This window comes from Etheostoma spectabile, chromosome 10, assembly GCF_008692095.1.
Source record: "Etheostoma spectabile isolate EspeVRDwgs_2016 chromosome 10, UIUC_Espe_1.0, whole genome shotgun sequence".
Classification (NCBI taxonomy): Eukaryota; Metazoa; Chordata; class Actinopteri; order Perciformes; family Percidae; genus Etheostoma; species Etheostoma spectabile.
Window position 1 is genome coordinate 16384772 of NC_045742.1, and position 16769 is coordinate 16401540.

At 39.5% G+C, this 16769-nt stretch overlaps 3 protein-coding genes across 6 annotated transcripts; all 3 read left to right on the forward strand.

The window, feature by feature from the left end:
* The first annotated feature begins 169 nt into the window (after nucleotides 1-169).
* On the forward strand, nucleotides 170-2187 carry mif (macrophage migration inhibitory factor). Its single transcript, XM_032528030.1, has 3 exons — nucleotides 170-390; nucleotides 1468-1640; nucleotides 1863-2187. The coding sequence occupies exons 1-3, from the start codon at nucleotides 283-285 to the stop codon at nucleotides 1927-1929; spliced, it is 348 nt and encodes a 115-aa protein (XP_032383921.1). The 5' UTR covers nucleotides 170-282; the 3' UTR covers nucleotides 1930-2187.
* Nucleotides 2188-3555: 1368 nt separating this feature from the next.
* Nucleotides 3556-10081, forward strand: LOC116696819 (zinc finger protein 540). 4 transcript variants are annotated; one of them, XM_032528004.1, is made up of 5 exons: nucleotides 3556-3683; nucleotides 4827-5230; nucleotides 5546-5673; nucleotides 6364-6427; nucleotides 7799-10081. In XM_032528004.1, the coding sequence occupies exons 2-5, from the start codon at nucleotides 4912-4914 to the stop codon at nucleotides 9070-9072; spliced, it is 1785 nt and encodes a 594-aa protein (XP_032383895.1). In that variant the 5' UTR covers nucleotides 3556-3683; nucleotides 4827-4911; the 3' UTR covers nucleotides 9073-10081. The 4 variants fall into 4 exon arrangements, with proteins under 4 accessions (XP_032383895.1, XP_032383894.1, XP_032383892.1 ...); XM_032528003.1 differs by having other exon boundaries at nucleotides 3606-3776; XM_032528001.1 differs by lacking the exon at nucleotides 3556-3683 and adding an exon at nucleotides 3788-4008.
* A 152-nt stretch (nucleotides 10082-10233) lies between these two features.
* LOC116696821 (zinc finger and SCAN domain-containing protein 5A) lies at nucleotides 10234-14710 on the forward strand. Its single transcript, XM_032528007.1, has 4 exons — nucleotides 10234-11217; nucleotides 11475-11593; nucleotides 11732-11849; nucleotides 12004-14710. Exons 1-4 carry the CDS (start codon nucleotides 10809-10811, stop codon nucleotides 12990-12992), a joined length of 1635 nt encoding a protein of 544 aa, XP_032383898.1. The 5' UTR covers nucleotides 10234-10808; the 3' UTR covers nucleotides 12993-14710.
* The last annotated feature ends 2059 nt before the right edge of the window (nucleotides 14711-16769 follow it).

Consider the following 16769-nt stretch of genomic DNA (forward strand, 5'->3'; position numbering starts at 1 on the left):
CTTATACCTAATGGGGTCTCAACAGTGGTGTTAAGCTGTTGTAAAAAATAAAATAAAAGAATGACAAAAAAAAATACTTTCCACTTGGTTGACTTAGCAGAGCATGTGCCAACAGAAGTGTCTTCCAGGATGGAAGGCGGCGCTGTGGTCATGCAGCTTGCCTATTGCACACGCTACAAGAGAGGAAGAGACATCTTTTCTTCACTGGTCTGGTGGCAGAGGCGCAGCGATCAGCATCCGCAGTTTGTCAAGTGAGGAAAGACACAACTAAAAGGAGTGATCATGCCGATGTTTACGGTGAACACCAACGTATTCAAAAGCGATGTACCAGCGGCTATGCTGTCCGAGGCCACTGAGGAGCTGGCCAAAGCCATGGGCAAACCTGCACAGGTAGGCCAGGACCGTCATCTTTCAGGCAGAATCTACGCTCACTATGAAACTGAAACTATCACGGGCTGCCTGTCTTCACTCTTTCACGGAAGAGGGTTAGGGCCACATGCAGTGACTGCAGGCCACATGTGAAAAAAAATGTATTGAGTTTTTTTAGACTTTGAAATAAAGTCAGATTTGTGACTTTGAGCTCAAATACATTTTCACATGTGTCACTAATCCTATTCCGTATTCTTTCCCATTTGGATCAGCTTGATAGATTTAACATTTCACAACAACACGTGCAATTATGCAAACATAAGTTTTGACTATTTGTGGAGTAAACATGGGTAAATGATTGATGATTAATCCTACAGGTTAGAAGCAAATCTTCTATGTCCTACAAACTGAGTGAGTTTTTTTCCCATCAAAATGGGAATCAATTCATATCAATTCATAACATTGATAGGCCTAGGTTAAACTAGCATACTGTATTCAGCACTAAAGGAACTACTGCACCTACTTTTAAATATGAGTTTCAGTTGGAGTCTGGTCTAGCTATAACTATTGTTTCTGGGAATATGGAGATTTCATCAAGCAGTTCTGTAACATGGTGGGCTGATTCTAATATTTTAAGGATATATTTTAAATGTTTTTCTTTTTATGCAAGAAATGTAAAGAAAAATTTAAATGTTAAAGGGATTCCGTATTTCTCTACCAGAATAATATTAAACTGCATTTAGACAATTATGTAGGGAATCACACTGTAAGTTAAACAGTCAAATGAATACATTTGATATCTTAAAATAAATAGATTTTAAGACATGGGTATTGTTGGTTACTTGGCAAGCATTTCTTCAGGGTGGAGTTGTAGTGGGGTAGTTTGGACTCATGACTTCACTATTACAAAAATCTCACTACAACCTTCACTGTATTCTAAAATGTAAAATGTGCCCTCCACTTTTTATAATGCTGAAACTACAACGTCACATTTATGCTCAATTGGGCGAAGATCCTCAAACTGACACCAGTCACTCACGGTTGATCCACCCAATGTGGGCTGACCTCGGTTTTGTGTCTCTGTATTGCATATACCAGTACATTGCTGTGCATATCAACCCTGACCAAATGATGATGTTTGGAGGAAAGGGAGACCCCTGCGCACTCTGCTCCCTCCACAGTATTGGCAAGATCAGTGGGGCTCACAACAAGCAATACTCTAAACTCCTGTGTGGACTGCTCAACAAACACCTGGGCATCTCTCCTGACAGGTAAAACACACACACACACACACACACACACACACACACACACACACACACACACACACACACACACACACAGAGGCAGTACAGTCACTTACTACACATAATGTGATTAGTAAAGGTAGCATGGTGACAGAAACACACAGTCTCAAATAACCCTGGATCTTGCATACCTTGCTCACTGTTCATGTCCAATCTTATAAACATTTCTCTTTGTGTCTATTTCAGGATTTACATTAACTTTGTAGACATGGATGCAGCCAATGTGGCCTGGAACAACACTACCTTTGGCTGAGATGGAGGTCAATGAAATAGAAGATCATTCCAGTATTATCTTATAGGCTATATGTACAAACATTGTAAGACACCTGGTAATTCAATGGCCCATATTCTGTATGACTCTTAAAAGCACTTAGCTTGACCCTTTAGATTTGCACTGATCTCTTTTCCAGTATAATGCTATAAAACAAACCCTGCAGACCATACAATCTCTGGTTTCCTTGATTTTCTAGACTTACAAAGACACAATACATTTAACAAGCTCCATTTAAAACAAATTAAATTAAACTCTGGTGAACACCCAGTAAAAAAAAAAAAAATAGACCTTTTTCAATGCAGACAAGCACAATACCAGGACCCTAAAACGGAAGCAGTGAATGGAATTAAGCCATCATTCATTTTAGTATTTACACCTGTGATTTCCCTACTGTGACATGTCAAAATGTTTTCAATGAATAGAATAATAACCAAAATGACAATGTGTCCTAACAAGAATGTATTTTATTTTTTACTAGACAATGAGTCTAATGCTGTGCACCATACACTTATGTGGTACACAATACTTGTGTAGCTGAAGACGAAAAAAGCAATGTTGTGTTGGCAAAGAAGGATATGATGTTATGCTGTTTATTAACAGTAACAGGACCACTAAGAGCAAGGCAAGATTTATTAAATGAAATGAGCAAGGATTTAGACATATTAAGAATTAACTTTTCTAGCTGTTCCATTAATTTTTTTCCATTGTGACTTAAAATATTGGACAAAATAATGATAAGGAAAATAGGGGTGGATGCTTTTACAAGTATGAATATGATATTTAACCAAAATAGGTTGATGACATTGATGTTAGCGTTCATTGTATCCAATTAATATATAACATTATTATATGTAAATTAAGGAAGCTTGTCAATTTTCAAAGACAACCAGCTGTGGACATCAGACAATAACAATTTGCTATGTGAACATCAAAAAATTAAATGTGCAGGTTTCCAAACCTCTGAGGAATTTGAGCAACTTTTAAACATGGTAAGAAGGATATGAACATAGAATATAACATATTGTTTTGGATCATGAGCACAGGTGATGGTAATGCTTTACAGATTTTTACATATTCTATTTTTGCTGTAGATACTTTTTAATTTGTGATAAATTCTTCAAACGTTAACAGGCTAACCTGTATTTAGTAAATGATAAACAAAAGTTTTGGACATTATACCAATAGGCTTAAAAAATTGACTATGGTAATAAATCTGTTGTTCCATTAAATGGTTTTGTGTGAAGAAAAGTAATATTGGATATTCTAGTAAAAAAAGATTAAGCAGTCCACCTCAGGATATGATTCCAAGAGTGTATTGCTGCAACCTGGAGACCTCCCATCTCATGCATCTCGTCTCATGCCATGCTGGTGACCTCCCGCACATATAAACACAAATCTGCTTAGCTAGCTCCATCGTGTTGTAACTAGGAAATCTACCTGAAGGGAGAGACTACGCAGGGTCAGTGTATCAGATTGATGTACACAGAGATTATATAGGCCTATATATACATTCTTTACATAGCGCTAAATCACGTTTTGCTTGATCATTAACGCCATTGTCGTACCAGATTGGTTGCTATAGTAAAGCCTAGTTGTATCAAACATATGAAGCGCATGCGCTAAAGGTTTTGTAATACATGTATGACTTAGTTAGATGTCTCGATACATCCATGAGCTAATCCAACTAGTTGAACCATATATCTTAATACATCCATGATTCATGCCGTATACCGGTATGTATACATTTCTTGTCAGGTTGAACGATACAACGAACACGCACGGGGCAACCATGGGGCCAACGCGGTGACGTGCTCTTGAGTGCAGACGTAAGAAAACCTTTCCCTCCTTTGGGACGGATGTGGAGTAAAAATGGCGTGTGGCCATTTTACGGTGCGATGGCTACACATTGACTAGATAACTAACAAGAAACAAATACAGCTTATTATATGTCAGATGTGGATGAGCCGGTTCACTGTTAACGTAGTAAAGCCTTTGCGGTTCCGACAAAGTTAGCTAATTATCGTAGACGAGTTACAGGAATTCTCCTTGTGCCGAACGGTCAGTATTTCGCATTTCGGCCAATTGCTCGCCATGTGTAGCGTTAACTTTAATTTACACAAAATATTTAGCTGTCTAGCTTATAAGGCACTTTAGCAGTTTTTTGTCAGTACGACGTCTGCTAGTGTTTAAAATAAAGCAACGTGTGCGTAGCATGAACCGAAAGCTAACGTTAAATGTATTTAGCTACTTAACGTTAGCTAGCTAGTCATTCACGAATTTAGCTAACGTTAAAGTGGTTCAACGTCAGGTTAATCATCCGAGTTTTTATTCTTAACCAGTGAGCCAGCATTATTTAAAAAAGCCTAACGGCATCTCATAGCGTAAATTCCTGATGGTTTCCCTCACCGGCGTTTTTAGGACTTGAGGACATTCAGGGGTTAGCCGGCCGGAATTATTTTTTTATTTTAATCCGTTTTTTGATGCACTCTGGCACCATATTTACCATATGATATTGGCATTAAAAGTACATGTCTTAATGATTGAAAAATGTGTGCCTTAAAAACTTAAGATTATGAATAGTGATGTAAAACCTAGCCTATTAGTAATGTTAGTACGTCTAACATTAAACATTTATTGGAAAACACTGTGTATTAAGTACTTGTTAACTTTTATTGGAATATTAAATTTCCACTCACTCACATTGTTATGCTTGAAACATACCACCTCTACCCCAGGTACTGCATAGGCTATGAGACAGGTGGATAAATAGGATCCCTTTTGCCCTGGGTTTAGAGCCCTGTGTCCACAAACATCGTCCCTGCTAAAGTGACCCAATTGAAAGAAGACCTGACCTGATCTGGTATCTCTTTGTTTAGGGAGTAAGTGATAGTGGGAAGTACAGCATCACACAAGACTTTCCAATTGAGGACATCTGTACGCAGCTGCCAGCCATCTTCAAAGATGTCTGACAATTTGACAAGAGGGTTTAGGACCCAGCTGACCACAAGCATGGACTCAGTCCTGAGGAGAGCTGTGTTTGAAATAATGCTGATCTTTGAGAACAGCCTACATGACCATCAAAAAGAGCTGGTGCAGAAAGGAGAAGAGATTGCTCACCTCAAAATAAAATTACAGAGAGCAGAGCTCAAGTTGAAAGAAAGTGAGTGTGGAGGTGACAGAGAGGTGGACATGAGTAGATTTCCGCAAACGCAAAAAGAGCCTGAACATGTTCTGACCGCCTCTGGACAAACGGCGGATGTTCCTGAGATTGATTTTGAAGGTATAGTGATCAAATGAGGTGAATAACATGACAAAATATGCCGCTTTCTACTGTGGAATAAATATATATACACACACACATGCACAAACACACATATTGTTACACTTAACAAGTACAAATGTACTTTACATGTCTGTAAAAGTACACTTATTTATATATATATATATATATATTTTTTTTTTCTTCTTAAGAGCTAACAGTATAGCAAAAAGAAAGACTTGTAAACCGTGCATTTCTTTCTACAACATTCAGTCAAAGGAATCACAATTTTAAACTGTGCAGAGCTTAACCATGTTTGTGTATTGGTTTGTGCAGTACCTGACGACTGGTGTGCTCCCCTGGGCTGCGAGACTGTAACTAAGCAAGAAGAAAGCTTGTGTCCGAGCATAAGACTGAAAAAGCTTTCCATTCCACTGTGGCCTATTTCAATCATCAAGCAGGAGGTGTGTAAATGAAAGATGTGGTGGTATTAAAATTTAGCATTGTGAACCAGCAGAAAAAATAATGCTGGTTTAAAAACCGGAGTTTTGTTGTTTGAAGAGGCTAAAAAAAACTTGTCAGCACACTTGTCTGCATGAGACAGGATAATTGGTGAGATGGGCCGTTGGAGATTTGATAACCCCATCAATAAAGGCCATATGCTTTGTTTCAGTGGCTGGATCTAATACAGTGCATCCTTGATTGGTACACTTGAAAAGTTACATGGCACTCAGGAAATGTCACCACAGCCAGTTGTATGACGTTGACAGAATATGCTAGTGTTATATCAGATTTTGACAAAAGGTCAGATTGTTGATACAATTCAGAATCTTACAGACCAACACAACCAGTCAAAAAGGCAACCTTTCCTTGGGGGCGCTTGACTTTTTTAAATTTAGATTTAGGGGGTTGTGCTTTAAAAAAAAAACCCATCTCTGCAGTGCCTCTAATCCTATCAGTAAATTGCCTTTTCTAATCTGTAATGTGTTATAAAGACCTGCCATACCCACTTCTTCACATTTGGGCAACATAATTGAAAGTTTCAGAACATCAATGAAGTTTATATCATGTATTGCTTCCTTTGCAGACACATTTTCTTTGTACTTTTCAATGTTAATCAGTGGAGATATAACTTAAAAACATCTGTATTTTAGGTGGTTAACTGTGCCATTGATGACTCTCATCAGCAAACAAAGGGTCTCAGACGATCCCTGAGAGGTGAGTTCATTCTTAATGAATTCTTTCATTCATTCATTCATTTTTTTGTGTTGTAAAAGATCAATAATTATGTCAGAATGATTATTGGAATTGCCTTCTGCTTTCACTCATTTACATACTTGCATTCACCAATAAATATTTTATGATTTCCAAGGCTCCCTTTAAATACTACATCACAATCTCAGGTAAAATTCTAAATTTACTGCAATGAAATTGTTAAATTACAAAATTAATGTTATTGTATTTAGTTGTATTACTGAAGTAAAATGTGTAATTCAATTAGTTACTAATCAAATTGAAAATAAATGTCTTTGCATTGATAAAGTAATCCAAACAACATTTATAATGGATAACTTACTGTATAACAGTAAGCAATTACATTTCCAAAGTAACCTTCCTAACACTGAATGTATGTGGGATTCAACACATTCTTTCTGTTTTGTGACTGTGTGGAATTTCTTTGAATTTCCATGAATTTGATTCCCTTTCCTGTCATTCAAATTCAACTTCCTGTGTGGCGAAGTCAATTCAATTTGAATTCCAGTTCATGAATTGGATGGAGGCCATTTTTTAATTTTGCACATGCCTGCTATCCATGCAGATAGTTTTGGTTTTAGTCACCCAGTTTTAAAGATTTCCATCTTTAAAATATCTGCCTCCATCCTCAAAGAAGCAGAGGTTTCTGATGCTCACAGCATAATGCTAAAAAATAAGCAGCATCATCTCTTTCCAGAAAGTGTCTATTACTCAATCTACAGAAAACACTGTAAAGAGTTTGTACAGGGATTGTCTCCTCACTAAAAATATGTTCTTGTCAAAACCACTCAGGGTGGTGTGTTGATTATCCAGAGTACAGTAATATACAGTACTTGATTTTTACCAGTATGTGGATTGGCGGACAATCACCTGCATACAGTGTGTGTACCTGGAGGATTAAAAGGAATATGCATGAAGGGTCAGAATGCCCTGAATCCTGCCTGGCTGACACCACAATATCTTCCTCAGGAACTGTTTTTGTTTTGCAACAACGTACACATAGCTCAACGTTGATACTTTTACATTTTATTTATTGTTAATGTTGAGATTATGGAAGGTAAAATGGCAGTGGCAACCAGCTCCATTAGTTTCAATTGAGCATCGCACTATTATGTGTCAGTAGCTGGCCTTACATCCCTTCCTGAGATAGCACCGCCACTATTTATGTGCTTAGTAAAGTCTTGCAGATGCAAAACAAAACTGTCACTATTGTAGATATCTTATTAAAGCTGTTTGTTACACAATAGACTGTTTTTTTCTATTTCATTTTTGCTCTTTTACTGGGTCCCGATTTATTTTTAATTTTTTTTTGCTGTTGCTGTTTTTCTTTCACAGGTTCCTCATTAAACAAACACATGCAGGACAGAACCATACCAATGCTCAGCCGAGGAACTCAACGTTCACCAATGAGAAATGACATGAGACAATTGCTCCAGGATATCAAACAGGAATATACTGACCTCACAGGCAATACAGGTCTTGGAGAAAGAGGGAGAAATGTACCCGGAAAAGAGCAAAGAAATACAACAAAGAGCAAAACAGAGAAAAGAAAAACCGCAGCAACTGAGTCTCAAGAAAAGGAGATGGTGAAAAATGATGGTGAAAAGAGGTACTCCTGCAAGTTTTGTAAGAAGGTATTTAATACACAGTTTGGCCGAAGTGTGCATGTACGATCACACAAGAAGTGTCAAGGTTGCAAAAAAGACTGCCGTTTTCCAAGTGCTCTTCAGTTGCATAAACAAACTTGCCAAAAGCTCAAGAACTTGTTGGCAAAACAAGCTCAGTCCACTACCCCTCCGAAACGTGAGTCCTGTGATGAAGAAAACCCGACTGCACCAAGCAAAAAACAGCTGATCAATGAGAAGGAAAGTACACCTTTCTCTAGCAACATTAGTAAATCACCTATCCAGAAAGGTGGGTCCACCAAAAAGCACACCTGTGTACACTGCAACAAGACGTTTCATAGCTGTTCCAAGCTGAAAGAGCATGTGAGTGTGCATTCTGGTGAGAGGCCGTTCCGATGCGACATGTGCTCAATGAAATTCTCCGTTAATCAAACACTCAAAAAGCACATAATGAGAGTCCACAAAGACCAAATGAATTCCAGGGAGACAAATAAAAAGGTTGCATCAACCAAGCCTTTAGAGGAGACTGAAGATGATCAAGAGGATTTGAGGTCTCCGAAGAAAGACACAAGTCTAGCAATCAACCATAATAATGTTCAGAAAGATTGCCGTTCAGGATGGCAAACAATGGGCAGACGCTGCCCTGATGGTTTCAGCTGCTCATTGTGCCAGAAGGTGTCAAAAAGCAAATACCAGTTGATTGAACACTTTTGTACCCACACCGGAGAGAAGTCTGTCAAATGTGAGAGGTGTACTGCAGTGTTTCGTTTTCGTGAACAGCTAAGCTTACATAAAAAAAGGTGCCATCTGCCTATGAAAGAGACCAAGTGTGCAAAGTGTGATAAGACGTTCTACTCACAAGTAAAGTACAATAAGCATGTGGCTAAGTGTCACAGGGTCTGTCCTAATCTCTGCAAGGTTTGTGGAAAAGGCTTCTTCTATAAGGGACGCCTTAAAAACCATATGGCACGTTACCATAATTGAGCCTGGGTGTTGTCATTTATGCTGTTACTGATTGATGGTAGGGTTTCCCCTACAATTAACCTTCTTAGAATCTGTTTTTTATTTTAAGATTAAATGTTGAAAGGGAAGTCTGCAGTCCCCTGCTGGAGCTGCTCCCCCACGACCCGGTACCGGATAAGCGGACGAGGATGGATGGAATATTAAATGACACCACTATTCCCCTGAAAAATTCTAAAACTGTACTGTAAAACCGGTAATACAAAAGCTGGTGTTGTTGGCATTGTCATTTCAGTCTAAAAGAAAAGCCCAGATGTCAATCATCAGTGTCTCTGTCCATTTAATAAGGGGCAGGTCCATCACCAAGCACCCTTTTACCACTATTATCATTTATTTGTTTTAATGTAATTTGATATTGAGAAAGTAACACTGATATAAAGAGTGTTTTGGTTGGTTCAGTAAATATCTGTCAGTTAAAGGCCATGTAAATGCAATATTGCCTTAAAGCAGACCTGCTCTTTGATTACAGGATCAGACGCAATGTTCTAATAGACACTAAAAGAAATGGCCTTGGTAGAAGCTGTATAATTATTGCATTACACAATATATCAAACCCACCAACCTTGTTTTTGTATTAACAAAAGGTAAATGTTTTATCTGCATGAATTAGTCTTTTTGCCTTAACAGATTGAGCTGTCAAGTATCAAGTCTGTTATTCAAACAATGTTTGCGATAACCCTGGAGTGTCAAATGTCAACTCTTGAGGACTTCTTACTTTCAAAGTTATGTTTCATCTGATGCTTGACTCCTGAAACAAGTCTGAACACAAGTGAACATATTTTATGGTTTCAACTGTTCCAACTTTGTTGCTTTTTTTTTTTTATTCTGTAGGGGTTGTATTCGTTGATTTACATGGACACAATGATTTAGATGTTTTACAAACGTACTCTTCTGTATTTTCTTTAAACTATTAGAATAGTGTAGCTAGACTTAAACATTGTCAACCTTTCCCCAATAAAATATATACTGTATACCTTGTCTTGCATTTTTTATGTACATCCACATGCAGTAAACTATAGTATCTTCTCGTCATTGAAAATGACAGTCATCTGAATGTCTATCTATACAATACTTTGGATGTTTTTTTTTTTGCTTCCACTTTGTTATCGCGAGACTTAACACATCCATGACATCAACCTGCTTCTAGTCCTGGACGACGACTTGCCGCATCTTTGAAAGTTAAAGGGGTTTCATGGATTTAATGTTAGCCAGTGAAGGTATTTTCCCACGGACAACCAAGAGCCATTGTCCGTCTGCGTATGGGGTTATTTCCATTGCATGAACACAGTTAAGTGCTGGCACTGGCTACGCTTCGTTGGCTTCCTTGTTTACACGTTAGCTAGCTAGCTAGCTAGCGTAAGAGCTAATTAATGTTAGCTAGCAAACATCGTCACTGATTGCATTGCCTGTTTAATTGCCACTTGTTTTCTTATGGCTATCTAGAGGTTGACTATATGTATGTTGTACTATGCAAACTGGGTCCATGCAATGTAAATTACCACATTGTTTTTCAACACTGCAACGTTAGCTAACTAAAAGTAACGGTGTCTTACCATTAATGTACAATATAAAGTATTGACACCATAGCTCTATTGAGATTTTTTATCATTAGGAGATTGGGTTATAAAAGCAAATGCGATAGATGACTATTGGAAATGGCGTAGCTACTTAGCATGGGAACATCTCATGGCAGTCCGTAGATGTCAGGGCAGAGGAGGGTTTACAGTGGTAACGTTAGCCACATCGCCCCTCAACTGTCTCCGGAGGCCAACTATAGAATTAAACATCAATCAGCTGTTAACGTTGGAACGTTATCCCTGAAACAAAGGACTATGGAGTCTGTTAGGAGTGCTTTCCACGCTCAGCTGGCCACCGTCATGGACTCGCTTCTGGCAGCCGCTGTGTGCGAGATCGCCAAGATCTTTGAAAGCAGCCTGTGTGAACAGCAGGCGGAGCTAGCGCAGAAAACAGAGGAGATCTCCATCCTCCGAGGCAAGTTGGAGAAAGTGGAGAGGAGGCAGAAGGCGAAAGGTGGAGGTTGCGAGGAAGGGGAGATGTCATCAGGAGACAGAGAGGGAATCTTAAGGCCGCAGACCCTGACAGGATCAGGTAATACAGCATATTTCATGGACAACTCACTTTGGTAATTAGAATAAAAATACATAATAAAAGTGGGCATAGAGTATGCTAATAGTCTAGGATAATCTTGTATCTGTGGCTGTATCTCAAACCAATCCATCTTTAATAACTTTCATGCATAGTGACCAGCCCCAGTTTGTATTGAGATTAACCTTTTTGTCATCACTACTGAACTTACACCAGAGGCTTTACTGATACACCAACCACCTAAACTTTTTTTCCCACAGTACTGAATGTGGGGAAGGCCATGTCTTCTCATTCAGACCCAGCAGAAGGACTGAGTCAGAGCCTCAGCGGCCTGAAAGAAGAGGTGTCAGGCCAGGATGGAGCTTCAGTAAAACATGAGGTCTAACAAAAGTTGTCTCTTTAATTAATTGAAGTATTTAAACTTTTATCATTTCTAGAACAGCCAGCACTTGATGACATTTGCAACATGCCTTGGCTTTTCTGCGTTTTACAGACCAGTTTTACTTGTTCTCCATAGCGTGCTGGATTGCAACCGACCCTGGGGTCTGTAGCAGTCCAAGTCCCAGAGGGAAGCATTGCTGCTGGGGACCAGAGGCAGAAAGATACACTGTCTGCCACACAAGCCAAGGCCAAATGTAAGAAGTCACTATAATCTTCTCCCACTATTGACTATATTGCCTTTTCATGCTAGAGCTAGATAGCCTTGAAATTATTTTGAGTTTAAAGGGGTTATACAAGTGGTCAGATGAAAATGCATTTATTGTCCTTTTTCCTCTAATTTCTCTGCAGTGTCTCATTGGGATCAGGGCAGTGCAGACCACAGATCCCTCCAGAATCAAGCCTCCACCCCTTTTCTCTCCATCTCCCAAAGCGGGCGTTGCTCCCCCAGGCCTGACCCAAGCCTAGCTCAACCAGGGGAGTGGTTACCACGGTTGGACACCACCCGGAGTAGGGTGTCCGGTCTGGAGAACCTGCAGGCAGATGGCACCAGCTGCTCTGATCCAGCTAGCAGCAGCACTGGCACAGACACACCCTGCTTTCGACCAGGTTTTGGCTCAGACGAAACCAGCAACGAAGATGACGACAGTTCTTTTCCTTTCCTGGACCAGGAGCCTGAGAACCACAACTCCAATCAGAACTCAGTACAGACCCAAGGTGTGGGGCATAGGGGGGCTCGGCAGGTTCAGCCCCAAGCCCCTTCTAGCGAATCACCATGGAGACCCAGAGATGACAGGGGTGGGAGAGGCCCCATAAATCACACACGGCGGGTCACAACCTTTGTCAATAGAGACCCTCTCCGACCACAATCCAATTCACAGTCGCTCACGTTACGGCATACAAACTCTCTCAGCCCCCCTCCAGCGCCTGGGGGAGGGAATGGACGACCTTACACCTGTCCATACTGTACCAAGTGTTTCACCTACCCCTCCCACCAGCGCAGACACCTTTTACGCCACACAGGAGTCAGACTGCATCCATGTCAGTTTTGTGACAAGAGCTTCCTCACTCCCTCTGAGCTTACTGTGCACACTCGCACACATACAGGGGAACGCCCTTTTGGCTGCGCTCAATGTGGTAAACGATTTGCCCGCAGCGGGAACTTAAGAGCCCACCAACGTGATGTTCACATGGGGAAGAGGCCCTTCGCTTGCACAGAGTGCGGGAAAAGGTTTGCCCACAGGGGGAACCTGAGAGTGCACAATCACAGAGTCCATCAAGGAGATCCCTACTACATGGATGATCAGCAGGAGCCTGACATAGGCCCTAATCCCATTTGAAAAGATTTAAAAAGAAAAATGATGGCTGTGCACTTTAATTTTGTTTGCAAAATAAACTTTAGGAACTTAGAAACTTATTTCTAAATACTAAAAAGAGTACATAAGTATTGAAAGGTGTTGTACCCAAAAATAGGAAGGAAAAAAACAGCCGGTTGGCATTGCCTCTATGTGGCAATCACTGACCATTCCCCCAACAGCCTACATGAAATACCTACGTTCTTTTGCGGCCACATGCATTAACATGCACATGGGGCCAGTCTGGCCATCGAAACAAAGAACAGAGCAACTTGAATTACACATCAGTGGTTGCGTTATACTTTTTTGATATCTTCATTAATATCCTCTGCTTTCCTGTTTCACCATAAAAAAAATCTTTACGTGAAGAGCAGATCTCTGTGGCACATGCTCACCCCTATCGTGCTGCTCTGATTCCTGGTGTAGGCAGAACAAGAGGAGAGACAAGTGGAGCGAAGTGGTCAGTACTTGTTACAAGCAGGCTTGAATTAATAAAGTTATGGTAGATTGCCCTCAGAGTTCTAGTCTGTCAAAATGACGGACGGCCTTCAGATTGTTCTGGCATTGCTAAAAATATTCCATCAGTGACTGAAAAATATTTGGCTACCGCGACCTCTGCAACACACACAGAGGCAGTGGGACTGCATTCTCTGCTCAGGACGCCTTTACTCCGCTACATGTCTACATATCAAGTATTTGTTTGCTGCTATGTTAATGTGAGTACAGCCCCTTTTACAATTTGATATTGGGTAAACATAATATTAACCACCGTCAAATTTTATTATATGTACAATACACGGTCAAGGTACATTTAATTTGAGTGACTGATTGTTTTTTTCCAAATATGATTCAATGTTAGAATTATAGGTTGCACTGGAAAAAAAACCTTTGTATTAACTGTATTGTAAGTGGCTGGATATAATCATCCATGAGTAATTTATTGTTGTAAAGAAAATAACTTTTCTCCAGGATGACACTATTCCAGTTATGTTCTTCCCATAAGTGAAAAGTCACTGAACAGATCTGAGCACCTTTTCATGACATAAAATGAAAGAAATACAAATACAGGTTTTTAATAAAGCCTATAAAGAAAGTCTAGTTGGTATTAGATTTAAAGAGGACTGGGTATTGTTAAAACATTTTCGATACTGTTTGCCAAACAATACTTTTTCAACACCAATTTTATAAAATCCATTTTAACAAAAAGAAAAACATTACAGTTATCTATTAATTTATTTTTTACTTCCTACTACGTGAGCCCTTTCTCTGTGTAACATATAGAGTGTAATGTTAGGCAGCCAATCAGTATCATTTTAGATCTTGGTAGAAGCATGCTGCATGCTTTTTGGCTCAGTGACGCTGATGAGATTTACTCTTTAGGTATTGAAATTTTGCATTGAATGACGAGGCATTTTTTGCTACTTGATGTTAAGGAGACATTTTGGTCGGTACCTAAAAAGTATTGAAATCTCTACCCAGCCCTAAATTTAGACCAGTGGCATGCAGAGGTTAGATAGTACATCCCTTCCTTTAAAATTGTGCTTATGTACTGCCCATCTCCCCAACCTTTAATTTTGATGGTGTTGTAAAATAGAAACATGTTATTGCAACAAGTACATCACCGTGTTGTTAAAGAACTGTGCTTTTATTTTCCATACTGTTTTTGCAAAGTGAAATTAAATAATTTACCTATGTCCAAAGTATTTGTTCTTGTTCTCGGCCTTTAACATTAATGCATGGTCCAGTACAAGATACTATCGTTGCACCATTCCTTGCTAGACACCAGGGGGCAGTCTAAAAACACAAAAGATTTCTAGAAAGCTTTGGCCATCCTTGCTAAATAGATTTTTGATAAAAGTGTTGCTGTCAGCATGTTTTACCATGTGCCCTATATTTTCAAATATTTTCCCCTGATGTCTGCACTTATGTCATTGTGCCATCTCTCTTATGGCCATGGTCTGTAAGCTAGAGCTAATAAGGCAAAATCAAATTGTGAGTATATGAGTTATTGGGTGACTGTTTTAATCGGCAAGAAGAGAAGACAATTTCCCTTGTGTGTGTGTGTGTGTGTGTGTGTGTTTGGAAAACAACCTTAAATGTACTAAGACATTTTACCTCAGTTCAGGCTGCCCCGTTAAATGATACATTTCTTCAAGTTTTTCATAAAACACTATTCTTATGTATGATATCAGTCACTGAGTTTATTTGAATTTAGGGACTGACAAATTTAATTTAATTGATTGCAATGTCTTTAATCTCCATAAGGGGCAATTTGGTTCACAACAGGTAGCCAACACACACATTTGAACAAAAACACATAAAACATGAGATAATAAATAGATAAGAACATATATACACATGTACACTATACTTAACAAAAAAAGAAAAATATGTGCTGTGTCATGGGCAGGAATGGCAGATAACCTGTGGTTTGTTGAGACACCCCACAGCTGCTGGTACAAATGATCTGAGGTATCTGTTAGACCTGGCATGTTATCGGTAGGTATATCTCCTTCCTGATGGTAATATGATTTTATTTAAAGGTGCCCTGCCACACCAAACCGTTTTTACTTGCATTTTTTGAAATATGTTAGGTCCATATGTGTTTGTGTTATGTTGTGAATGTGAAAATAATGAGAGGAGAAATCAGGCCAATTACAAAAGCTGGTTAGTCTTATGTCATGTTGAGCTCATTATTATTCATGAGCTCACCCAGTTGTTCTGGGTTAGGAATGCTGATAGCCAGGCTCTCATTGGCTAGCTGTTAGCCAATCAGAGTGAAGCAGCTTATCTTGTTGGATGTTAATATCTTACAATAAAATCAAGTCTTCCCACAGACTTTCTATTCCATACTAGAATGGCTTTAAGGTAACCAAGGGATTTTTTTCCACAAAAACATGTTACAGAGTCCATGGTAGAACTTCAGACATTACCACAAAGGAATGAAATACGTGTGGTGGGGCAGCTTTAAGTGGTGATCCGCTCAATTTGATCGAGTGCTGAAGCCACATATAAACTCCAGCTGTATGAACGAAGACTGCATTTTAGTGCCTGATCACTCACACCTACATAAAAATGCCAAGCACGTGAGATGCGTGAAGGTTGATGAGACATTTGTCCCTGTCTTTCACTCTCTCTTTCACAAACACACACACACACACACACACACTCAACAGCTAAAAAAGGCTTGGCCATGTGGCCATGTATTCCCTAGGCTGCTGAGTCCTTGGTTTGCATTGAGAGATTTCATTCAGTAACCCTCTCCAGTGACCTCCCCCCAAGGTCACCTGTGTCTGTCTCTGGGTTTTAGGCACACAGATATATAAGATATATAAATAAAACTTTTATGAGTGTACAACCAAAAGGCCAAACCTACGTTGGCTCTAGGAATGGACCTGTCATGCTTATAACCCTATATATTTATGGATTTATGGGTCAGAACAGGGCTGTGTTTGTTTGTGTGCGTGTGTGTGCGTGTGTTTGCGTGCATTTGTGAGTGAACTACTGCTAGTGTGAGGAGATTGAATGCCCCCTATGTAAAGCTTACAGTACATTTAACTGAATATACTGTCTAAGTACTGTGTTTATGTGGGGATGAAAGCATTGGGTCTGATAGAAACCCAAATCTATATGCAGATTTGGGTCTCAGAATAGGTGTGTGTGTGTGTCTGTGTGTGTGTGTGTATTCATAGCCAGGGGTCATAAAGGCTTTGCAGTGTTTTCTGTTTGTATATTTGCTTATGTGTAATCTCCTTTCTGCTC

Bases quoted from the DNA above. Each gene is read 5' to 3' on its own strand.
- LOC116696821 (XM_032528007.1), top strand. From the start codon at position 10,809: ATGTCAGGGCAGAGGAGGGTTTACAGTGGTAACGTTAGCCACATCGCC. The intron at 11,218-11,474 runs GTAATACAGCAT...TTTTTCCCACAG, and splicing joins GCAGACCCTGACAGGATCAG to TACTGAATGTGGGGAAGGCC. The intron at 11,850-12,003 runs GTAAGAAGTCAC...ATTTCTCTGCAG, and splicing joins CACACAAGCCAAGGCCAAAT to TGTCTCATTGGGATCAGGGC.
- LOC116696819 (XM_032528004.1), top strand. From the start codon at position 4,912: ATGTCTGACAATTTGACAAGAGGGTTTAGGACCCAGCTGACCACAAGC. The intron at 5,231-5,545 runs GTATAGTGATCA...TGGTTTGTGCAG, and splicing joins TCCTGAGATTGATTTTGAAG to TACCTGACGACTGGTGTGCT. The intron at 6,428-7,798 runs GTGAGTTCATTC...TTTCTTTCACAG, and splicing joins TCTCAGACGATCCCTGAGAG to GTTCCTCATTAAACAAACAC.
- mif (XM_032528030.1), top strand. From the start codon at position 283: ATGCCGATGTTTACGGTGAACACCAACGTATTCAAAAGCGATGTACCA. The intron at 391-1,467 runs GTAGGCCAGGAC...TGCATATACCAG, and splicing joins CCATGGGCAAACCTGCACAG to TACATTGCTGTGCATATCAA. The intron at 1,641-1,862 runs GTAAAACACACA...TGTCTATTTCAG, and splicing joins CTGGGCATCTCTCCTGACAG to GATTTACATTAACTTTGTAG.